This window comes from Notolepis coatsorum (assembly GCF_963971535.1).
Source record: "Notolepis coatsorum genome assembly, chromosome: 5".
Classification (NCBI taxonomy): domain Eukaryota; kingdom Metazoa; phylum Chordata; class Actinopteri; order Aulopiformes; family Paralepididae; genus Notolepis; species Notolepis coatsorum.
In genome coordinates, this window is record NC_140169.1 from 150,279,094 (window position 1) to 150,299,127 (window position 20,034).

The following is a 20,034-nucleotide window of genomic DNA, read 5'->3' on the forward strand; positions in this document are numbered from 1 at the left end:
TTCCCTGGGGACTTCTTCATCCTCCTCTCAGACATGTTGTTACACTATATTGTGTCACTGTGTGGTAGGGATATGATGTAACCCTTAGCTTGATTGCTGAGGTTGTGCTAAAACTGCTTGAGGAACTTTATTTTCCTAAAGGAAAAGATTGTTTGGTCGCTTTTCGTGTGTGCTTAGCAAGGCCTGTGGCCGATACTAATCGAGAATTATGTATTCTCTCATTATGAAAAACGGCGTTCCTCTGTAGAGTGTTTTTGCCATTTTTTGTAGGTGAAGCTCCGAAGCTCCTATTCGGGCCTTCTGTGAGTTGGGACTCTCCTTCCATGTGAGGGAGCCTCCTCAGAGTACAGAGCCTCCTCCTCAGATTGATAAGGTGAGTGGAACCTCAAGAAGGAGTCCTACTCTATTGTGTGTGTATTCGATTCAATTCGATTATTGAGTGTGTATGGGTTCAGTGCCTCCTCCCCGGAGAGCCCTAAAACCAAACTTTTACATGGCTCAAGGTGCAATATATTCTTTTCAATCTGTACAGCTCGCGTGGGAAGTCTCTCTGGGGATTTCCGTCTCCTCTCTATGGGAGGGTGGTGGGATGTAAAAATGTTAAAAAAAAAATACCCCCGGCTGTGTAGACTGGGATACATACTGTTGGTGCTTCCTTCTTTTCTTTTAAAAAGAGTTGGAGTTAGGAAGTATCACACCCCTCTTGTCGTTCCCCTGGGCGCCTTGGGGATTCAATGACAGGTCTAAATAGCCTGTTCATTGATGTGGTTGTGTCCCGACGCACGCATAGTGCTAGCTCGGGGTGTTCTGTAATCAGGCGACTGACTGGCACGCCTTGGTTGCTTGGGGTTAAAACGGCGTTTTTATAAAGCAACTGGGATGGAGGTTTTTCCTCTTCCGACGACCTGTTTTTGGTTGTCGACGGATTCTCGTTCATATCTGGGGGATGATGACGGAATGGATCTGAACATATGTAGAGGGGTCTCACGCCCTGGGGGTGGGCCACCGGGCGCGGTTCGCCCCGAACGTCTGGGTGGCGCCTTCTTTTCATGTTTAAGATCAACACGCATATCTGCCCCTTCTCCTGGAGTAGGCATGTCGGCGTGGTTAGGGCACGGGACTGGTTCTGGTCACGCTGGTCCGGATCAGTTGAACCCGTTGTCCGCCGGGGATGCAGATCTGCTGTTCTGGTACCCTGAGGGACTTGGGCTTTTTTCAGGGGAAAAATGCCAGGTTGGTCCGGGTGTCACAGGGTTAAGCGCTATGGAGACCCTGGTTGGGTAAATTTTTTACTCAGCACTGTCATAATGGCTTACGGCCTTGCCAACCTGTACACGCTCGATCTCGTCAGATCTCGGCCGCTACGCAGGTTGGTCCTGGTTAGTACTTGGTTGGGAGACCGCCTGGGAATACCAAGTACGGTGTGCTTGGGGCTGGTTCTCCATTATTTTCGCTCCTCTCTCACGCATGGCGAAGAGGGGCCTGTTGGGGTGGTCTTTGACCTCCTCTGGTGACCCTGTGCTTCCCGTATCGCCGGGCCCGGTCCGAGGTAATGTTTCGTCGACCTGTAGGCCTGGGATAACCCTTTTTTGAAAACTGAAACACTTGTACTGTGGTATAGCCAGTGTATACCCGCAGGTGTGTTTTGGAGTTTTTTCTTGAGGGGTTATAGGAACAACCACCGCATTGGGTAACACCAAGGTGGTTGATTCCCTGGTGTGTTGGAGCAGTGTCAACTCCCGGGTTACCCGGTTGAGGGTGCCCCTGCACGTTCATGACGTCTGCCAATCGTGTCAGCCTTCTCTGCCTCAACCCCTCTGGGTGGGTTTTTTTTAAATGGAGGCTCGGTCATGCAACAATGCCAGCATACGCCCCTTCCGCCGGGGCGGCTGTGTTCAGCTGTCCCCTCTGGCGCCTGTTTCGTCCGCAGTCTCCAGGCTCGGGTTAACAGCCTGTCGGCTGGTTTTTCCCCGGTGCGCTGCCTACTTCCGTTGGTTAACCTTTTTTGTGTGCTTACGGCCATGCTGACTGCCTGTTCTGCAGGGTCAGTGTGCCAGGCGGTGGACTATTGGGGGGACAGGGCCCGCTTGGCTGAGGGGCCTTTGTCCGAATACGCTGGCGATGTGGAGGGCGGGGCCACTAAGTGCCCACCTGGTGGGGTCTTGATGCTGGCATCATGGACTTCTCCGGGCCCCCGTTCCAGGGGGTCCAGTCCCTTTGGTGGGTCTGGGCCTTCCTTAGCGCTCCGCTGCTACGGCCTTGCCACGGGGTTGGGTTTGCCCTTGACCCCGTGTTTCGGGGGCAGTAACGAGGTTGTTCCCTCCGTTCGTTCCCGGGTGGCATGCGGGTTGTGCGTGTGTGTAGTCGTGGGGTCAGGCCACGGTCTGCTCACCCTGTGCGTTGAGTTGCTTGGGTGCCTCTTCGCACGGTCGGGTCCGTCGCCCTCCCGGGAAACCTCTAATAGGGGGGGTTCCCTCCATTAGGGGGGGTCGGGGGGGCTCGGCCCTCCCTGTTCTGATGGTTGTGGGGGGTTTTCAGCGGGGTGTATTTGTCGGCCGGTGGCTCCGCTCGGCCTCCCTTTGCGCTAGAGTGATGCCGAGCGGATCCACTATGAAACAGAACTATAGGTTATGACTATAACCAAGTTCTGTCAATAGTGGTGACGCTCGGCATCCGACGCCGCTGCAGCCCTTGATCTCACCTTGTGGTGAAAGCTTGGGAAGGAGGAGAGCAGGTGACCACACACCTGCTTATGTAGGTGAGCTGATAGGGGTGTGGTCAGACAAATATTGGGATATAAAGGTACATTGTGGTCTTTATTCAGTGTGCGTGCACAGTGCTAGAGTGATGCCGAGCGTCACCACTATTGACAGAACTTGGTTATAGTCATAACCTATCGTTAACCTTTCACTACCACATTACAGACAGTTAACCCTTTCACTACCACACTACAGAAGGTTTACCCTTTCACTACCACACTACAGAAGGTTAACCCTTTCACCACCACACTATTGACGGTTAACCGGGCAGGGTAATAGTAGAAAGACATAAATATAGGCAATCAAATTTTATCTGAATATAAAAATATGAGAAATGATAAATCAGTGTAAACAATCGGTTATATTATGTTACAATAAATATAGGCAATAATGAATCTGAATATATATACTATGAGTAAGAGTAAAAGTAAACAGTATACACAAGGTACCGTAACTGGCATGATATACAGTACATTATAGTCCGTGCAGGTTTTGGTGGACACACTTGCCGGTCAGACATTCCTATCCATCTCTCAGGCCTGTCTCTGTATCACGGCCCTCCTGCAGACCGTCTGCAGTGCGGCATGTTGTTGTTACACTCCGCTGCTCTCAGGAATGCCACATCTCTACGCAGAATGTCAGAACTCTGTGCAATGTTGGCGCTTCGAGCGCTTCGCTCATTCACTTTTATTAGCTGCTCTCTGCACCGTCGGGATTTATTACGACTCGGATCGCGGAAGACCACTTTGAACTTGTAAATTTGTACCAAACAAAAAAGGAGTGTGAGGTTCCGCGACCGCCGAGGTGTCCTCGTTCGTCCACTCGGCCGCAGTGGGTGGTGTTGTAACGAAGGTAGCAGACAGGGGTAGGTGGAAGGTGCAATACGGTTGTACAAGTAATCAAACACACAGTCAAATAGCGTTAGCTCCCCACTGGACAATGGCCAGGGGCATTTATTTAAGTAAAACAGAAATTTAAACAAATCCACAAAATCGTACTGGCTCTCCTTAGAGCACCTAACTTTCTGTAGTCCAGTCCCTAACTAGCTGGGCCGCTGTCCGGCTTACCGGTGGTCAACTCACGGGGGTCTATGTCTCCCCACAGCTCTCTCACTCTCCACTCCAAGACACTCACTGAGGCTACGTTTAGACGGAGAGAGTCTGAACAGAAACCGCAAAAGTCGTCTTGCGGTCTCACTTTTAATTTTGCGTTTAGACTAGCGTTTTGGGATGGAATTTTGCGTCCAGACGACGCTGTAACGACTCGAGACGACGTAGCCCCACTGTCACACGATTGGCGCATATGTCACATGACGTGCTGTGAAGACCCGCCCTACTCTGCCTCTGATTCGCAGACTGTGGGTGGGGAATGTGATTGGACCAAAGCAGAGTCACTCACAGACAGTGGGTCCAGTACTAATAGTTGTGATAGCCGCGGGACAGATTCTTGTGTATTTAAAAGTACTGCCAATGTAGCCTTCAGGTGATCGCCATGGATAGAATCAGACATGCTTTGTTTACGCTTCTAGGCTACTGGCGCATACCTGTGATGTAAGCAGTACGCGCGACGAGAGCCTTGACAACCCTTTCGTCATCGTTTTATGCGGTTTGACAGTTTAGATGATAGCGCAAAGGTTTATCGTTTCTAGGAATTCCACCCTGGAAGGTGGTCTCACTTTTTTACGGTTTCACCCCGTAAAAACGCTGTTTCCGTATAAACGAAAGGCACATCCGAAAAAATATTTTTGCGGATTCACCTGCTAGCGTTTCCGTCTAAACAGGGCCTGAGGCTCTTTGTCTGTTCTCTCTGAGAGGCACGCTGATTGCTGATTGAGAGACAGCTGTGTGTGTGGGTCTGCATGTGTGAAGCTGTCAGTCCTCTTCTCTCCACTGGGGGGAGCCAACAGGCAGGAACATAGAAGCTAATCAATCACCCTTCCCCCCTCAGCCCCTTCACTTCAGTTCTAAAATCCGCCAGGAACTTTCCACTGTTTGGCCGCCCAAACGACAAACTGAGAACCTCCCTGATCAAGTAGACAACCTGAGATGAGATATTCCTTTATTGATCCCCCTGGGGAAATGCAGGCATCACAGCAGCATGGGGGAGGGGGGAGTGGAGGTACAGTTATGGACAGGGTAATAGTAGAAGACATAAATATAGGCAATACAATTATAGTACAGTAGAAAAGTAAAAAGTAAACAGTGTAAACAATATAATTAATTCTGAATATACGCATAATGAGCAAGTATGCAGTGTGATCAAAGGTGCAGATGAGGGTCTGTATGCCCTATCAGTTATATTATACATTACAATAAATATGGTCAATAACACTTAGATACTATGAGTAAGTAAAGTATACAGTATACACAGGTGCAGTATACACATAAGGTAGCCTAACTTAACCCGTTCACTGCCGCACTACCAAACGGTTAACCCTTTCACTGCGGCAATACACAGAAGGTTAACCCTTTCACTGCCATGCGACAGCAGGTTAACCCTTTCACGGCCGCACTACAGAAGGTTAACCCTTTACTATCACACTACCGACGGTTACCCCCGTCGGTAGTGTGATAGTAAAGGGTTAACCTTCTGTAGTGTGGCCGTGAAAGGGTTAATGTGTTTACTGAAGGTGTGCATGATGGTACGTTGAACTTGACCGTGCCCCCCCCCCCCCCCCCAGGACGACTACCCCCTGGCCAGCCTCCCCCTGCTGGGCTACTCCGTGAGCGTTCCCTCCGACGCCGAGAACATCCACAAGGACTACGTGTTCAAGCTGCACTTCAAGTCCCACGTCTACTACTTCCGCTCCGAGAGCGAGTACACCTTCGAAAGGTAACAGCGCTGCTGCCCCCTGGTGGTCCGTCCGCGCACGTGGCATCGGGATCTCTCAGGACTAGGGATGTCCGATATTATCGACCGATATTGGCATTAAAATGTGATATCGGAGATTATCTGTATCTGTTTAAAAAAATATATATATATTTTTTTTTAAACATTTATTTGACCTTTATTTACCCAGGCAAGCAAGTAAGAACTAATTCTTATTTTATTTATTGTCAAAAGTATGCATAATGTTGTGTTAATTCCACAACAAGAGATATGTAATGTTAATTACCTGAAATTATTCTGTTTTTTTGGGGAGGAAACCCTGCATATATCGGTATCGGTTGATATCGGTATCGGAAATTAAGAGTTGGACAATATCGGTATATCGGATATCGGTAAAAAAGCAAAGGAGGATGTGTTTTTGGAACACAGGCCTGTACGACTCTCTGGGTGAGGGGAAAATAGGGGATTTTTATTTGTATATATATATGTTTTTAAGCTCGGCTCTCAACGGGACCTCAATAATTGGATGTACATCTATTGTAGCTTCGCACTCCAGAAGCATTACCAAAAACTACACAAAAACATGCATAGATTATGGCTAGTTTGAATATAATGATATGGAACACTGGTGGGATAAACAAACAACACAAACGCAAAAGCGTGCTCACACTGAAAAAAGAACATGTGGACGTGGCTCTACTAAGCGAAACGCACATTTTAGAGGAAGACATAGATACGTTAGCGGATAACATATACCATAATATTAGTCACTCTTCTTTTGGTACGAGAACTCGAGGTGTAGCCATAGTCGTCAGACGTAAGCTAAATATTGAATTAAAGGGGGTATGGTCGGATGCGGATGGACGTATAACTATAGCTAGGATTGCACACAATAACAGGAAAATAGCGTTGGCAGCGGTATATGCCCCAAATTTGTACGAAGAGGGTTTCTTCACTACACTAACCGATGAAATGTTAAACCATCCCGATTACTCATTTATAATAGGTGCGGATTTTAATGCCATTTGGAATCCAAGGATGGACAAATCTTACCTCGCCTTTTCCAGCGAACAAAAAAATTCATCTAAAGCATTAAAGGATTGGTCAAAGATTACAGGTGTAAATGATTTATGGCGTTCACTTAATCCCACGACCCGAAAGTACTCTTGTCGATCGGCGAGACATAACACATTATCCAGAATTGATTATGTCTTTGCATCCCCGAGACTATTTGATAAATATGAAGTGGAAATGATACCCAGATCACTGTTATTTACTACTAAAAGCAACATTTGGTATACTATCTTCCCGGGCCCCAAGATGGCGTTTTAATTCGATGCTGCTTAATAACAAGGAATTCATTACACAACTCAAAGAAGCTCTCACAGTATTCCTACGGGAGAATGCAAACGCGGTGCAAGACCCCAGAATAATATGGATGTCGGTAAAGGGTATGATCAAGGATTTCACTGATAGATTTTCCTCCATAATGCGCAAGAATCAATGCACAAAACTGTCTGAACTGGAAACGCTTTACTCAACGTTATTTAATTCTTTAAAATACAACAACTCAACTAGACTAGAAAATCAAGTTAACGTACTAAAAACAGAGATCAATGCCATATACAGACAACAATCGGAAATGCAAATACGCAGCACAAGACAACAGCAGTACTCCCAAGGTTCTAAACCTAGTCACCTATTAGCCATGCGATTAAGAATTAATGCAAAATTTGCAGATATAACTGCCATTAGAAAACAACAAGTACTTGAAACAGACCCCAAAATAATAAACGATACATTCAAAGAATTCTACTCCGACTTATATAAATCAGAAACGACCTTTGATCAAAACAAAATGGACACATATCTTAATCAAATTATTCTCCCTAAACTTTCGGAGGATGACGCTAAACAGTTAGAAGCACCGATCACACTAGAGGAACTCAAGAAGGCCATATCCGAAATGAAAAATGGTAAGGCTCCTGGAAGAGACGGTATCCCATCAGAAATGTACCTTTCTTGTTGGGACATAATTGGACCCTTATTACTAAATATGATCTTATACTCAGTCAAGGAGGGGAGCTTCCATAAACACGACAATATTGCACTCATTTCAGTCCTTCTCAAAAAAGACAAGGACCCCACCGAGTGCGGTAGTTACAGACCCTTAAGCCTCCTCGGAACCGATGTATTAGCCATCAGATTACAAAAGCATATGACGTCTTTAGTTCATCCGGACCAAACTGGCTTCATAAGCGGTCGCCTAATCACTGATAACATAAGACGAATACTGCACGTACTAGATGCAGACAAAGAAGACACCATACCTAAGGCGATGCTGTCCCTGGATGCTATGAAAGCCTTTGACAGGCTGGAATGGTCGTATCTATGGGCAGTATTAGAAAGGATGGGGTTAGGAAAAGGATTCATTGATATGATTAAAGTATTATACAAAGACCCATCGGCCATGATTACAACAGGTACATTCATCTCCAAAATCTTTCCGGTATCACGCTCAGCCAGACAGGGTTGCCCTCTTAGTCCCGGACTATTCGATCTATCATTAGAGCCTTTAGCACAATATATAAGACAATCCCAATCCATAGAACCAATCGTAATCAAGGGCACACAACATAAAATGTGTCTATATGCGGACGACGTAATATTGTTCATGCAAAGCCCCAACACCACATTGCCTCATCTACTCAAGTTGATAGAGAACTTTGGTGATTTATCGGGATTTAAAATAAATTGGCCGAAGTCGGCTTTCCTTCCACTTAACACCCATGCAAAAAAAGATACAACCCTCCCAGGTGAGATACCTATGGTAAAACATTTTAGATGCTTGGGTGTGGAAATATTTCCCACCATAAGACAAACGGTGAAGCACAATTACACAAAAATACAGAACAAAATCAAAGGCGACCTGGACAGGTGGGCAAAACTTAAAAACTCAGTACAGGCAAGGGTATCAATAGTTAAGATGGATGTACTACCTAGAATCAACTTCATCAGTTCAATGCTACCGTTACCCCCTCCAGAGGGTTACTGGAAAAGATTACACTCCTCCACATACAAATTTATTTGGAATAACAAACCACCTCGCATAAAAAGATCCACCGCACAGATAAATAAAGCAGACGGTGGCATGGCAGTTCCAGATTTTTTACAATATTTTAAGGCATACACATTAAGACCATTGACAATATGGTTTGATCCCCAGGCATTGGTATCCTGGAGAAAATTGGAAGAAAACATAGTAGCTCCACATAGACTGAAGGACTTAGCACACACTAAACTACCAATCAAGCACTGTGAGCGGAAATTTGGCCCCATAATTACCCATGCAATCCGGATATGGCGAGAAACACAAAAAAAATATCCTAACCCTCAAAAATGGCATAATCACACTCCCTTATTCAATAACAATGCACTCTTAATTGAAAAACGTCCTATAAGATTCCCTATATGGGAAGAGCAAGGCATACACTCATTAGGGGATATTTTTAATAATCAAGGTTTTTGTAGTTATGGAGAAATATGCACAAAGTTTAACCTCACCGAGTCCACATGGCTTTTTTACATACAGTTACGCCTATGTTTGAAGACTCACGGTGTTCCATTACACATACCAGTTGAACACCACAGATACCACAAATTCCTCTATGAAAGAGAAACATCGAGAGGTTTTGTATCAGGTTTTTATTATCAATTACTAACGTCCTCGTATGAAACCCTCCAACTAGACTCTGTCTGGAGGAGGGATATACCAGACCTGGAAAGTGACTTTGATTGGCAAGAAGCATGGGCAAATGTCCGTCTTACATCAAGGAACCCGGACCATCAACAAATCAATCTTAACTATATTCACAGGACATACTTGACTCCTATAAGACTGAACAGAATGGGTCTTAAACAAGACTCAAAATGCTCCCAATGTACAAATGGAGACGAAGGGACATGTATTGGGACTGCCCACCAGTTAAGGCATTCTGGAAAGATGTGACCCATCAATTATCAAAACTCGTATCTTGGAATATACCAGTATACCCCTCTGTATTACTATTGAATGATGTTTTTGAGTTTGCAGTAAATCCACAGCTAAAGAGATTGGTTTTATCGGGTATCACAGTAGCTAAAAAACTGATCGCATCACGCTGGTTTCAACCAGAAAAAATGTGCCGGAAGGTTTGGTTTCTTACATATCTCAATGTGATTTATCAAGAAATATCTACAGCAAGAATTCTGGGTCTCAACGAATCCAAAATGTCAATGTGGTTAGAAGTGGTGGAGAGAATAAAAGCTAGCTTATAATGGTAGTGTCTGGTTAGGAGTGAGGGATAATGGAGGTACTATCCAAGGAGGGGTCCGGGAGGGGGGGGTTCGAGCTGGAGCATATGTGTGTAGGGTTTTAGAAAATAGGTATTAGGGGTATATCCTGTATAAGGCATTGGTATAATTGGTAATTTCGTTGGATATATACTGTTGTGAAGGATCAGATTAAACCGAATATATATATTTATTTATGGATATATATTTAATAGTATTTGTATATCGTTTGATATCCCTTGTATATTCCTTGTACATATACACTGAATATCCCTTTAGTCTACTAACAGCCCATAATAGTTTCATTCTACCATTGGACAAGAACCTGGCGCCAGCAGCCAAGCCCCTTGGTTCAAGTTCAATCGTGCCGACGAACATGTCGTTACAAGCCCGGTTCCGCGTAGGAATACGTCTGGCGAAATACGAATGGTACTATTTGTTCACAGCGCATATATATATGGCGCAAGTAAAGTAGAACTTTCTTTTAGTCCATTAGTCCTTTACCCTCCAACCTAGTAACAGACGTGAAGCCTCACCCACGACCCACGTGTGGTGCAGTATGGCCTACTTGGCCTCAGAATAGGCATTGAGACATCGTGTGGATTAATAGTTGAATTGTCATAGTTTGGCACTATACCGTTGAGTGGGACGTATTTCTATTAAGTCTATTATGTATGGTGCATCGTTCGGTTAGAGTTATAAAGTGAGCAGTACCCCCATCGTTCCTGGCGTTATCTAGAGTCTTAACCAGGCTGGGCAGACCACGTGTGGTGCTTTCATCCGAGGAGTTCTGGGCCAGGACGAGTGGACCTGCACATTGGATTACTTTACCCGGACGACGGCGAGCCCTACACGGCTTGGATTATCTACTTGCTTTGGGTGCTTTGATTATGCCATGGATAACAGCCAACACTGCTGAGTGTTGGAACTACCCCCCGAGAGGAGTCCAGGTGAGACGGCGCTCTACCCCGAGTGAGGTCGCCTCACGTCTCTTCGTTGTGGACCGGCAGCTACCGTCTACAAGAGGGCCCAGCTGTATTCATCTGTGGACCGAGGTTCTGTGGGCACCGTGTTCAGCACTCTGAATTCTCCCAAGAAATCGTTGGCCAGATGGGATATCGCCGGCGGTTCTCCTAACCCCCCCCCCTACTGACTTACAACCAGCGGGACCCCCCTTTTAGTGTATCCAGCTATAATCATTTAAGTACCATCGCTATAGTTCCCTAAAGAACCAGGTTGTATACTTGCTCCCTGCGTAACCAGAGATTGGACATTCAATGTTGATATGCCTACGAATACTCATTTGCCTTACAAGTGCATTCAAATCATAAATGTCATTAAGTGAACGTTGTATATACCCTTTGCTATATAAAATATTCGATTTATACATTTGTGTGGACTTCGTTTCATGGTGGGAAAGTGTTCATCATATCTATATCATGTACTGTGTGGCCAGTAGTTAAAGTACATAATCGGTAGTGGTTTAATGATACCATACTTATCAATACAGTCAGGGAATTGTACCCCTCAGTTACAATTGGTCCTTCGAGCCGGAGGGTAACTAGTGTAATATTAATATAGTGTTATTAATATTGAAATGGCCTATGATGAACACTCCACGAAACGGTCCTCCTAATGTAGAACGCCCGCGGCGCAGACGACAGACACCTCAGTACTTAGAGGATTACGCTGTCAGTCAACTACCTAGCCTTCGACAAACGGTAAACGCGGTAAAAGTAGAAAGTAAAATTATGTCTGACCTTAACGACCAGGTTACCCCGACCACAGAGGCCCTAGTGGGTTCTAATGTAACTGACCAAGCTCACGGTGGGGACCAGGAGGGAGCTGACATGCCTTTACCCCCCGCCAATACCGAAGAAATAGTTCCCGACCAGCCCCGGGAGGAAGACAACCCTACAGAGAGAGAACTCTGCACGGAAGAAGAGGAGGAGAGCGCCGAGGAAATAGAGCTCCAGGACTCCCCAACGAGTACAGCCAGGAGCGGCTCACCTCTACAACCGTCTTCCCCCAGCGAAGCGGAGAGGATGCTATCACAGGCGTTCCTCGTCAGCCTGACAGCCTCTACCGAACGCGATCGACTTCAGGGTGAACGCGATCGACTTCAGGGTGAACGCGATCGACTCCAAGCACAGACGCTTAGCGAGCGCGAACAACTCCAAGCGCAACAACGGAGCGAAGAAGAGCGCATACGCCTGGAGATGAGACGCCTTCAGACGGAAGAGAATATGGCAAGAGACCGAGCAGACACCCAGCGTGCCGCTGACGGTGCCCAAAGAGAGGCAGAACGCGACCTCGCTCTCATCCAGCGCGAAACCGCGCGCGACAGACTACAGGGCGAGCGCGACAGACTACAAGCCGAGCGCGACAAGCTACAAGCGCAGCTAATGGAGCAGCTGATCCTCAAGGCAACACCCTCTCCCTCCGCCAGGGGTTCAAGGAACTCGTCGAGACAACAGTCAAGGGCAGCGTCTCCTAACCGAGCAAGCGACCCTGAACTTGACCAATAGACCAAGCCTATACCCCCCGCAGACCCCCTTCCCAGACCGGTCCAAGCGAGACCCAGCTACAAGGAAGGAGCGGCATACACTGCGGAGAGGCTAAATAAACGACTACAGGATCTAGAGGACCTGATAGAAGAAGAAGAGGGAGAGGAGGAGAACCAAGCCCGACGACAGCACAGTACTCCACCGGACCAGGAGGTCCAGTACAGCCCAGGCTATACCCCCGCGGCGCTGCGCTACAGACCCCCGACCCTATTCACGGGTGAGCACGACGCACGACCAGCCCCGAGGAATAGCACCTGGACCAGCGGGCCATGGTACCCTGCCGGTACCAGCCCACAGAGAGGCGCAAGAGGAGACTCGCCTAGGAGGCCTCTCCCCCAACGCTCGCCGATGTATCAGCCATCCACGGCGTCATACATTGCCACACCGACGTTTCCAGACTTCACCTATGAGAATCGAGCACAGTACACGGAGCTCCGGATGTGCTTAGAGACAATGATGGTGGATGTCGCTGATGAACGCCACAAGTATGCAATATTACTGAAGCACCTGAAAGTACCGCGAATGCACAATATAGCGCTAGCCTATGCCACCTCTACGACCCCATACACCGCGGCTCTAGCAGCGCTGGACCAGAGATATGGACGTATATGGGATTACGTAATCCAAGAGATAAGGCATATTGATCGCCTACCCCCAGCAACAGACAATCGCTCATTAGACGACCTGTCTATAAAAGTGCAGTCCCTGGTAGGGATGCTGGGAGCGCAACGGGAAAAGGGTATGCACGAGCTATACGCCAACTCTAACGTCGAGAGGATTTTAGAGAAGCTGCCACCCGCCAGACAAGAGCGCTTCAGGCGGCAGAGAGACCACCGTGATCCTAACGGTCCCGAACCATCCCTCCTCGATCTAGCCGACTTCCTGGCGAGAGAAGTCAGCAGCTTACGACTGGATACGTTCGTGCGGAGCACACCAAGCTCCAGAGAGGGACCCAGGAGAATAAACGATGGAAGAAGATCGGTGACTGTCATGCACCAATCAGAATCAGTACCGAGCAGTAAGAACCACAGTACCCCCTCGAGAAAAGAGAAGTGGAAGATGGTGTGCCCGTACTGCGAGAAGGAACACTGGCTGTCACAATGTGACCTGTTCACAAAGATGAATGCAGAAGAAGTGAGTCAATGGATAAAGTCCAACAGGCGCTGTTACCGATGTGCGCGCAGTCACATGGCAGCCGAATGCCGCCTAAAGAAGAGGTGCAGTCGGTGTGACGGAGCCCATCTAGATGTACTACACGACAGTAACAGAAGAAAGCCTGCACCTGCACCATCGAGCAGCACCAAGGCAAGTGTCATGTACATTGACCCCGCCAGCAGCAGCGGCGCCCAAGTGCTCTTAAAGGTAGTCCGTGTAACATTGAGCTACCAAGATAAAGTCATGGACACTTACGCCGTCCTTGATGACGGGTCAGAGAAGACCCTTCTGCTCGCGTCCGCTGCGGCCCAGCTGGGACTGCGGGGGAGCGAGAACCAAATGACGATTCGGACAATAAGAAGAGATTTAAAGACGATAAAGGGCGAGAATGTCTCCTTCACTATCGCAGCAAGCGGGCAGCCAGAGCGACGGTATAGGATTACAAATGCTTTCACCAGCCAAGAAATAGGACTATCACAGTACACCTACCCCATCGCCAAGCTGATGGATAAATATGTGCACCTGCGTCAACTACCTATCCCGCTCATAGACGGCGCCACCCCGACCCTGCTGATAGGCTCCGACCATGCAGATCTCATAGTCCCGATAGACCGGGTCCATACAGGACCCCGAGGCTGTCCTGCAGCAGTCGAGACCCGCCTAGGGTGGACACTACAAGGCCCCCTCGCTAAATCTCTCAACCGAACAGCAGCCACTAGCTGCCTCCACTCCAGAGCGACAGAAGAAGACACCACACTCCTGCAGCATGTCGAGAAGAAAATTGACTGGCGACGTCGTGCGCTGCTCCGCGCCTCCCTGATCAAAGACGGCTTTGATCTCCGGCAGCGGGCCAGCAGCGACCCCCCAGTATTGCGCAACCTCAACCCAGAGGTCGCAGAGGACCCAGCAGCAGATGAAGAGGTCCGACACAGTGTGAAGAACAGTTTCTACGTGGACAACTGTTTACAAAGCGTTTCGACTCAAGAAGAAGCCGAGGTTCTCCTACTCAAGCTACGCGCCTCCCTGATCAAAGGCGGCTTTGATCTCAGGCAGTGGGCCAGCAGTGACCCGCACGTATTGCGCAGCCTCTCCCCAGCGGACAAGGCTGCCAGCAGCGAGACCTGGATGGCGACAATCCCAGGAGAAGCCCAAGAAATGACATTAGGACTAGTCTGGCGCTTCAAAACAGACTCGCTCCACTATAGACACAAACCCCTGACCACGGAGCAGGGAAGGTCGACGGCGATACCGACCACCAGACGGAGTGTGTACAGAACACTCGCCAGACAATATGACCCGTTGGGATGTATTCTACCTTACACCACCAGGGCAAAGATGATTGTACGAGCACTATGGGACAAGGACCAGGGCTGGGACGACCCAATACCCGCACACCTTGCCTCCACATGGAGAGAGTGGGAGACGGAGCTCCGCTCACTCCCAGGCGTCAATATACGCCGCAGCTACTTCCCACCCACAGTGAGGCCAGAGACATGCAAGATGGATCTACACGTCTTCAGTGATGCCTCCGAAGTAGCCTATGGATCGGTGGCCTACTTGCGTGCCCAAGAGAAGGGAGGAGAGATACACACTGCTTTCATCCTGGCTCGCTCAAGAATAGCCCCACGAAAGCAACAATCTATCCCGCGTCTAGAGCTCTGCGCAGCCCTAGCAGGAGCGCATCTAGCCACGTTAATCCAACGTGAACTCACCATTCCGGTGCACAGAACAATCTTGTGGTCAGATTCCACGACAGTACTCACATGGATCAAGTCTGATTCATGCAGATACAAAGTCTTCGTGGGAGTCAGAGTCACCGAGATTCAAGAGTTAACAGAAGCAGCAAGCTGGCGGTATGTGGACATCAAACACAACCCAGCTGACGTCATCACCCGGGGAATGTCCCTAGATGACCTCACCCGTCGCAACATCTACAGTGACGGACCAGAGTTCCTCAAGCTCCCGGAAGAAGAGTGGCCTACGCCCACCCCACGGGAAGCGAGTAAAGAGGAGGCTGAGAACAAGAAACCTATGTTCTGTGGACTGAGCACAGTCGCCTCCACAGACCCCAACATAGATGATTGCATTACCCTACAGAGTGCGCAGCTAAAGACATTCCTGTGGCACCATCGAGAGATTCAGCCCACTGCCGACATTTCAGCAGCTGACTACGAAGAAGCAGAACTTCTTCTACTACAACGAGCCCAGAGAGACTCGTTCCCCGATGAGCTAGACTGTCTACAGGGAGGAAAGCCCGTCCCATCAGACAGCAGACTGCTCCACCTGGCACCCGAGAGCGACGCCCATAATCTCATCAGAGTGGGTGGTCGTCTGCGGAGAGCCCCCAATCTACCGGATGACGTTAAGTACCCGATAGTCTTGAACAGCCGACACAAGGTCACAGAGCTGATCATAAAGAAATACGACGAGGATGTACACCACGCAGGAGCAGAGAGAGTCTTCGCGGAGATCAGACGTCGCTATTGGATACTTCTAGGAAGAGAAGCGGTGCGACGCTTCCAGTGAACCTGTCTAGACTGCCGAAAGTGGTGCGCGCAGCCCAGCATACCCCGGATGGCTGACCTACCTCCCTGTCGCCTCCGACTCTGCGACAAGCCATTCCACTCCACAGGCATGGACTGTTTTGGCCCGTTGTATATAAAGAAAGGAAGAGGAACCGAGAAGCGGTGGGGTATTGTATTCAAATGCATGACCACCAGAGCGATACATATCGAACTCCTTCCGACCATGAGCACAGACTCATTCCTTATGGCCTTCCGAAGATTCACATCACGGAAAGGAAAACCGTCTACATTGTTGTCCGATCACGGGACAAACTTCAAAGGCGGAGAAAGAGAGCTGAGAGAGAGCTTCCAAGCTATGGGCCCAGAACTTAAGACCCACCTCGCTCCATCCCAGATTGACTTCCAGTTTAATCCCCCGAACGCACCCCACTTCGGTGGAACCTGGGAACGAGAAGTACGTTCTATAAAGACAGCCCTGTACGCCGTGCTTGGGGCCCAGACTGTGGCGGAAGAAGTCCTAATGACAGTCCTCACGGAGATCGAGGGAGTATTGAACTCCAAGCCCCTCGGCTACGTCTCCAGTGATATAGCAGATGTCGACCCAGTCACCCCCAACACACTCTTGATGGGGCGGCTGGACCCCGCGCTACCCCAGACAATGTACAGGCCTGAAGAAGCGAACGGCCGAAGAATGTGGAGGTACAGTCAAGTACTAGCTGACAAGTTTTGGAACAGCTTCCTACTCCACTACCTACCGTCTCTACAGACCCGCCAGAAGTGGGTAAAAGAGAGAGACAATTTGACAGAAGGAACAGTCGTCATGATTATCGACCAGTCACTACCCAGAGCTATGTGGCCGGCTGGCCGCGTAAGCAAAGTGATCACCGGTGCCGATGGCAAGGTCCGAGCAGCTGAGGTGCTCGTCCAAGGGCGAACTTACACACGACCCGTGGCGAGGCTAATAGAACTGCCCAGACTCCCAGACACTATCGATGACGACCATGACCCCACGACTTTGTGAGTTGACTGACCCTTACAGCGGACCTTGAGTGGTAGACAGTGCGGTTAATCTGTCTCTGCTTAGCTAATTAGGTGGGACTAATTAGGGGGCGGCTGTTGTGAAGGATCAGATTAAACCGAATATATATATTTATTTATGGATATATATTTAATAGTATTTGTATATCGTTTGATATCCCTTGTATATTCCTTGTACATATACACTGAATATCCCTTTAGTCTACTAACAGCCCATAATAGTTTCATTCTACCATTGGACAAGAACCTGGCGCCAGCAGCCAAGCCCCTTGGTTCAAGTTCAATCGTGCCGACGAACATGTCGTTACAAGCCCGGTTCCGCGTAGGAATACGTCTGGCGAAATACGAATGGTACTATTTGTTCACAGCGCATATATATATGGCGCAAGTAAAGTAGAACTTTCTTTTAGTCCATTAGTCCTTTACCCTCCAACCTAGTAACAGACGTGAAGCCTCACCCACGACCCACGTGTGGTGCAGTATGGCCTACTTGGCCTCAGAATAGGCATTGAGACATCGTGTGGATTAATAGTTGAATTGTCATAGTTTGGCACTATACCGTCGAGTGGGACGTATTTCTATTAAGTTAATAATAGTCTATTATGTATGGTGCATCGTTCGGTTAGAGTTATAAAGTGAGCAGTACCCCCATCGTTCCTGGCGTTATCTAGAGTCTTAACCAGGCTGGGCAGACCACGTGTGGTGCTTTCATCCGAGGAGTTCTGGGCCAGGACGAGTGGACCTGCACATTGGATTACTTTACCCGGACGACGGCGAGCCCTACACGGCTTGGATTATCTACTTGCTTTGGGTGCTTTGATTATGCCATGGATAACAGCCAACACTGCTGAGTGTTGGAACTACCCCCCGAGAGGAGTCCAGGTGAGACGGCGCTCTACCCCGAGTGAGGTCGCCTCACGTCTCTTCGTTGTGGACCGGCAGCTACCGTCTACAAGAGGGCCCAGCTGTATTCATCTGTGGACCGAGGTTCTGTGGGCACCGTGTTCAGCACTCTGAATTCTCCCAAGAAATCGTTGGCCAGATGGGATATCGCCGGCGGCTCTCCTAACCCCCCCCCCCTACTGACTTACAACCAGCGGGACCCCCCTTTTAGTGTATCCAGCTATAATCATTTAAGTACCATCGCTATAGTTCCCTAAAGAACCAGGTTGTATACTTGCTCCCTGCGTAACCAGAGATTGGACATTCAATGTTGATTTGCCTACGAATACTCATTTGCCTTACAAGTGCATTCAAATCATAAATGTCATTAAGTGAACGTTGTATATACCCTTTGCTATATAAAATATTCGATTTATACATTTGTGTGGACTTCGTTTCATGGTGGGAAAGTGTTCATCATATCTATATCATGTACTGTGTGGCCAGTAGTTAAAGTACATAATCGGTAGTGGTTTAATGATACCATACTTATCAATACAGTCAGGGAATTGTACCCCTCAGTTACATATACTGTATACGGTAAAATATTATTATAGACTTTTTTGTTTGTTTTCTGTTTCTGTACTTGCATGTCATTTTAGCCACCTTGATTGTTAGTTTCATTATGCATTGTGTGTTGAGTACTGACTTTTAATAATTTTTGTTTTGCAAAAAAAAAAAAAAAAAAAAAAAGCCAATATCGAACATCCCTACTCAGGACCATGTGATCGTGTTCTTAATGGGGAAATCCACCCTAAGATAGTGTTTGGAGGAAATCCACCCTAAGATAGTGTTTGGGGGAAATCCACCCTAAGATAGTGTTTGGAGGAAATCCACCCTAAGATAGTGTGGGGGAAATCCACCATAAGATAGTGTTTGGAGGAAATCCACCCTAATATAGTGTTTGGAGGAAATCCACCCTAAGATAGTGTTTGGAGGAAATCCACCCTAAGATAGTGTGTGGATGAAATCCACCCTAAGATCGTGTGTGGAGGAAATCCACCCTAAGATAGTGTTTGGAGGAAATCCACCCTGAATGAATGAATGAATGAAAACTTTATTTAACAGATTGCAGAATGGGTACAATACAGTACGGCTCAATACATACAATTGTTAAGGGGATGCAGACCTGAGAAAGACGTTTGTCTTGTTTCCATCAGGGTCCCCCATTTTCAATTCATATAGACATTTATGACATACACAACATACATGACATTTATGGCATAGGGACATATAGGTATTTAGTACTGATACATTTGTGACATAAACGGTATTCAAATATACAGTACTGTTACCCCTAGATCCTGACAGAGTATATATGATGGGGAGGGGACTGTACATTAGGAGGGGGTGGGTGGGTGGGAGAGAAATATACATACGGCGGGGAGGGAATATATACATGCGGTGGGGAGGAGACTGTCTATTAGGAGGTGGTGGGGGTTTTGGGCATTTACGGTGGCCAGTTTCGAATCGCAGCCTCCCGTAGGTGCTCTTTAAGAGCGGTTTTGAATGTGGGTAGTGATTCACATTCCTTTACAGCTTTGGGTAGGGCGTTCCACATTGTTGTGGCATAATTGCGAAACGTGTTTAGTCCCTTGTTTGAGCCGAATCTGGGTTTTACATGATTTGTTGAGCTTCCTCTGGTGTAGTGGTTGTGGTATTCACTGACCTTTGGGAAGTATTTTGACATGTACATGGGTACCCCGGTCGTATAGTGTATCTTGTAGACCAGGCCCATTGCAAGTTGCTGTACTCTGTCGTCTACTCTAAGCCATCCTAGGTTGTCAAAGTGGGCAGGGGTGAGGTGGGTTCTGGGGTTCAGGTCAAGTAGTAGTCTGACCAGTTTGTTTTGTGATGTTTGTAATTTTGTTTTAAGCGCCTTTGAGG

The 20,034-nt window shown here is 47.9% G+C and overlaps 1 protein-coding gene across 1 annotated transcript in view; it reads left to right on the forward strand.

The window, feature by feature from the left end:
* The window catches only part of LOC311228980 (FERM, ARHGEF and pleckstrin domain-containing protein 1-like), a 313,058-nt gene that overhangs the window by 288,939 nt on the left and 4,085 nt on the right, over positions 1-20,034 (forward strand). The window contains 1 exon segment of the mRNA XM_084314958.1: positions 5,440-5,591. Coding sequence (XP_084171084.1) covers positions 5,440-5,591 — 152 coding nt within the window.